Raw genomic sequence first — 5,388 nt, 5'->3', positions numbered from 1 at the left:
AACCTTCTTCCTGAGGAGGACAATCTCTTCTTCTAACTTTTCACATTCATTATTTTTCTTTGCTAGTTGTCCCTCAGTTTCTTCCTTGCTACGAGTAGCTTCAACTGCTACTATTTTAAGGGAGATAATATCAGACTTCATTTTGGAGATTTCTGCTTGACTGCTCTCCATTTTCTTTTCAGCTCCTTCTGCCTGCTTTCTGGCTTCTTGTAGTTCAGACTTAAGGGAGGAGACCTCTGCCTTGTAATGTCCAATCTCTTCTGCAAATTTGTTCACTATCTTGTGCCTTTGTTCAAGTTGACTTGACAAGGCATCTTCCTGCTTTTTTGCTCTGTTCAACTGATTTGTCATAGACATGACTTCTTCATGATGCTTCCTCTTGCTTTCATCAAGTTCCTTCTTAATCTTGGCAAGCTCTTCATCCCTTTCTTTTACTTGAAGCTTGATGAGGTCAAGCTTTTCATTTTCAGCTTCTATGATGGGTTCTTCTTGACTCATTGTCATGGTCAGTGCTCCCTTTGCATGAAGGTCATGCAGTCTCTCCCATATATCCTTTGCTGATGTATATTTTCCAAGATTCTTCTTCACTGAATCAGGGAGACCATCCAAGATAGTCTTTGCTGCTTGTGCATCATACTCCATGGATTCTTTATCCATCTTGTTGTCATCAATCACTGACTCCCAGACTTCAATCCCTTCAAACATTAGGAAAGCCCTCATCTTTATTTCCCATACATCAAAGTTTCCATCAAACTTTGGAACTTCAAATAGAATGTATTCTAATGGATTGCCTTCTAGTTTAGTAGAAGGGGGGGACACATTTTTAACAGGTCTGGAGGCTTTCTTCTTTGACCTTGCCATTCTTATTCTAGGCTTTAAAATCTCTCACTGTGTTTTTAAAATCACTGACTGTTTCTTCAACAACAACACAGAAAATATTCTTGAAAAATACCTTAGATTCTTTCTTGGCTGAGTCTTCACGCTGCTGGAGAAGTTGCTGCTGCAAGAAATCTTTCCTTCAGCTTCTTTGACACTTCAAAGAGCCTGGACTGGCTCCGATACCATGTTGGAATTTTCTGATAAATCCCATAACAAACAGACAAAAATCGCACTCTGTTTTTACACAGAAAAACAGAAAAATTCGCTTGCTGGAAACGGTGTTTCAGCAACACAGTTTTTTTTTTAGTGCTGAAACAGGTGTTTCAGCAACGCTGATCGTCGTGTTTCAGCAACGTAAACTTTTGACGTCAAGTAATTTTTGAGTTACGAGGTGTTTCAGCAACGGTGACGGTGTAACAGCAACAGGAAGAAATTAACTTGTATTTATCAAAATAAACTAACTGTTACAGATTTGTCTTCCTCATACAGAGGGAATTTCAAAACTTCTATTGCTGAACATCTACTTCAGAAATTCACTAAGGAACGATTCTGTTCCATACAGATGAACGTAAATAACAAATTACATTCAAATTTCTGCACTGCTGTGCATTTCACTCTTCTGAAATTATTCTTCTTCCTCTTCACGCTGCTGCGTGCTTTCCTCTGCTCTGTGTGATTCTTCAGCTGCTGCTGCTGCTTCTAACTTCTAACTCTAACGCTGCTGCTCTCTCTTACTTTTCAGTCCCTGCACTGCTGTGCAAAAGGGCTTCATTCATGTGAGCTCATGCTGCTGCACATTCTTTCTTCAAAACACATAAATTACATTCCAGCGCTACGCTATATTGCTTAAGTAATTAACACTGTTGTGGCTCTACACATATATAGTGTAGGAAGCGGTCATAATTTATCCATCAACCGCCTCAACTTGCTGACAGAGACGCTGCTGCAATCTGTCGCTCATAATGAACAGATCTGATCTTTTGACATTCTGCTGTGCTGCTTGAGTCGGTTATGTGGAAACCCAAGACTGATAAATGCTGTGGTTGGCTCGAGGCTGGTACTTTCCTTCTCGGCCATGCTTCTTCTTTAATGCTGTTTGGTGAGCAGTTATGGCGCAGAGCCCAGATCTGATCTTCTTCCTCTTTTGGGAACACAAACAAGCAAACGGTGAAAGGACACTTATGGCGGTGGCGTGAATAAGCCGACTCCTCCGTAAGTCCTCTATTGCGGCTCGTTGCTGCTGCACAGCAGTTGGAATTAATATTCCAACATATACAACCTTATATGCAACAAGCACTCCTCCCCTTTCCCCCGACAACACGCAATATTTATATCCAGACTCCAGGGTTTATCTGACTGGAGAGCACCACGCAGTCTCCATCGGAGAACGGGTATGAATATCCAGTCCTTGACCTCTTTAAAAAAAATTTGTGATTTTTTCAATACAGTTTGGCCAATGGCTCATGCAATTCCTCCATTTTTATATGATTCCCAGACAGCGATGGATGGTTTGTTTGTGGTACCTCATGGAATTCAGAAAATTGTGGAGTATGTAAAAGAATTCTATGACAAACCGATTATTATTATCACAGAGAACGGTAAAAAATTTATGTAAATACCTCAGAGGATTTGTTTTTCTATAAGAACTGAGCCGAAGGTTGTCAAACCCTAGTATGTACTTATCTTATCTCTCTGTTTTGCCTTCTAGGCTATCCAGAGTCTGAGGAATCCTCGTTGACTCTGCAAGAAAATCTAAACGATGTGAGGAGAATAAGGTTTCATGGAGATTGTTTGAGTTATCTTACTGCAGCAATCAAGTAAGATCAAATTTTCACGATTTTCATTATCTTGCTATTGGCCTTTACTGAATTTCATTTGTTTAACTGATTAAACCGATGACCATTTATGTGTGTGTTAACGCAGAAATGGCTCAGATGTTCGAGGGTACTTTGTGTGGTCTCTTCTGGATAATTTTGAGATGGCATTTGGGTATACCATTAGATTTGGTCTTTATCACGTGGATTTCGTTTCTGATCAAAAGAGGTATCCCAAGCTCTCGGCTCAATGGTTGAGGCAATTTCTTCAGCACGACGATCAGGGAAGTGTTAGAAGCAGCAGCATTTAGACTGCGTTGTCTATTTGCTAATCAAAGCACACACTTTCCTGCAACTCTACCCAAAATCCTGCAAGCAAATATGTTGTGTTTGGATCTATCCACCGTGACACACATTAACAACTCTTTAACAAAATGCAGAGGGGAGGTGCAATTAAAACAACTCTTTCAAAAAATGGAAGCTCTCTCAAATCGGGCAATGATGACTCCCAGGACTGCCTTTTGAGTTCTTTAATTTCCTTCGAACTCTCTTCTCCTTTTAGCAAACATTTCAAGGGCAAAGATAATTGCCTTTCTAGCCTTCCCATTTTTTGTTCCTTTCTTGTGGTGGTTTTCCCAACAATTTCCACCATAAGTAGCGTTGTTGTGGACGAAGTTTACTATTTTCTTATAAATGACATTTTTCTCCTTCCTTTGAACGTTTCGAACAGCTTTAGGTACCATTGTTTCCTTTAGAAATGACGGTTCCATGTTTAATTCGTTGTTTCGTTATGATGTCCTCTCTTTAACAGTGGTAACCTACGTTGCGTTGTTTGGTATAAGGTGTCTCCTAAAAATTGTACCTATCTCAGTTGTATCGACTTGAAGGTCTGGGAAGTATTTGATTTGCTTGAAATTTCTGCTATATTTCAGTCTCACTCTCTCAAGCAACAATTGTCTTGAAAACAAGTTCGCAATTCTTTTGGCAGCTTTATACGGTTCAGTTTACAATCCCCTGCCACACTTCTCAGAGTACCAAGATAATTTATATGTTCTCTTTTTTGTTTTAACTGTCTTCTGTGTCTGTTGATGTATGACTAAATATAATAATATAGTTGAACTACTCATATTTTAATGTTCTCATGTAGTTTTTACTACACGATAGAGTTGAGGTCTCTCGGGTTTCCCCGTAATCTTACCCTTGGTACTCTACCGACATCTTTGAGGTCTGTTCATAGGTTCCAACCAAATCATGTTACAAAACCACACATGATCAGAGTGACATGTGGACTAGCTCAAGAGGAAACCAGAGCATGGTACTTCCTAACTGTTATTCTACCCCGGATTCAGAGGAGCAGCCAGGATTTTATCCATAGTTTCTTTCCTTCCAACTTTAGATGGGATCTCACCTCAACCTTCTGCCTTGGTGGTCAATCAACATCTTTGACGCCTGTGCGGGGTTGTGCCAATTAGGTTACAGATCATACATAATCAGACCGAGTTATGGACCAGCTCCAGACAGATCAAGAGTATGGCGCCTTCCACCCATTAGGGGTAAATCAGCTCCAGAAGAGTATGACACCTTCCACCTATTAGACTAGGCCATACATAATCAGAGCGAGTTATGGACCAGCTCCAGACAGATACTTTGCAGATCCAAAGTATGGCACCTTCCACCCATTAGGGGTAAACCAGCTCCAGACAGATCCAGAGTATGGCAACTTCCACCCATTAGGGGTAAACCAGCTCCAGACTGATCCAGAGTATGGCACCTTCCACCCATTAGGGGTAAACCAGCTCCAGACAGATCCAGAGTAAGTTGCACTGTTGGAGAGGTGAAAGGTGCTCCCATTTAATAGACAATAACCCAAGCTTAACGTAGAGCCCAATATTTTTTTCCCGTTTCGATGCCTTGAGACGTGAAGATTCAAGAAATTTGATCGTTTTGATGCCTTGAGACATGAAGGAATTGGATCTTGTTGAAGCTCCGCATTTTTTAATAATTCTTTTGTGCCAATGGGCTGTGTATCACTGTTTGGAAGAGACGTGCACAGTAGCTCTTAGAATAATCATTGAATCACCCACCATTGTTGCCTAGCAGGCCCCTTGAGCTTCAGGAAGCTGGAGGCCTTTGAAGAGGGCTTGAGCCTTCACTTGTTTGTTCATGAAAATACCAACCTGCCGTAATATCGACTCTCTTGATTTCATCTAAAGTCAATGAAGGCTCCCTGCCCCTGCCATTCCAGGTTTCTTTTAAAGGTGCCATCAAGGAAAAGGGTTGTTATACCTTGATCCAGCATCCAGGGTTTCACGTCTTAGAGAGACACATCTTGAGAAATAGGTGGATGGTCCATACTGTCTTCCCAAGCTTAATGCACTTGCCATTGCGTGGGATACATGATAGGTGTTTCCAAAGGAAACGGGACAAGGACTCGCAGAATGGCGAGACAGGGGATCCTTTTATCACCGACTTTGTTTGAAATAGTTATGGCGAAGTCCATCTTTCCACCAGGCCGCTTTGTCGGACAAATATTTCAACATCAGTGTGGTTTCCATGGCTTGGTTAGATATCATTGGATCTCTTATTGCCAAGCCCCACTACTCTCAAATGGGGCTCGAACCATAATCCAATTGATTAAATTGAATATTTTGTTGTCCACTGTCTCCTTTCTACAGGAACCACCTTATCTCTCTCC

The 5,388-nt window shown here is 41.1% G+C and overlaps 1 protein-coding gene across 1 annotated transcript; it reads left to right on the top strand.

Annotated features, from left to right (window-relative positions):
• Window positions 1–2,379: 2,379 nt before the first annotated feature.
• On the top strand, window positions 2,380–3,074 carry LOC149243817 (coniferin beta-glucosidase-like). Its single transcript, XM_089367864.1, has 3 exons — window positions 2,380–2,477; window positions 2,588–2,696; window positions 2,803–3,074. The coding sequence occupies exons 1-3, from the start codon at window positions 2,381–2,383 to the stop codon at window positions 3,002–3,004; spliced, it is 408 nt and encodes a 135-aa protein (XP_089223990.1). The 5' UTR covers window position 2,380; the 3' UTR covers window positions 3,005–3,074.
• The last annotated feature ends 2,314 nt before the right edge of the window (window positions 3,075–5,388 follow it).

This window comes from Pinus tabuliformis, chromosome 8, assembly GCF_031772625.1.
Source record: "Pinus tabuliformis cultivar Carrire ecotype Pingquan chromosome 8, CPIR1, whole genome shotgun sequence".
Lineage (NCBI taxonomy): Eukaryota > Viridiplantae > Streptophyta > Pinopsida > Pinales > Pinaceae > Pinus > Pinus tabuliformis.
The sequence above is the reverse complement of the archived record's forward strand: the minus strand, read 5'-3'. Positions and strand labels throughout refer to the sequence as shown.

Excerpts from the sequence above, each read along its gene's own strand:
- LOC149243817 (XM_089367864.1), top strand. The coding sequence starts at position 2,381 with ATGGATGGTTTGTTTGTGGTACCTCATGGAATTCAGAAAATTGTGGAG. Across the intron at positions 2,478-2,587 it reads TATTATTATCACAGAGAACG|GCTATCCAGAGTCTGAGGAA; the intron begins GTAAAAAATTTA and ends TTTGCCTTCTAG. Across the intron at positions 2,697-2,802 it reads TATCTTACTGCAGCAATCAA|AAATGGCTCAGATGTTCGAG; the intron begins GTAAGATCAAAT and ends GTGTTAACGCAG.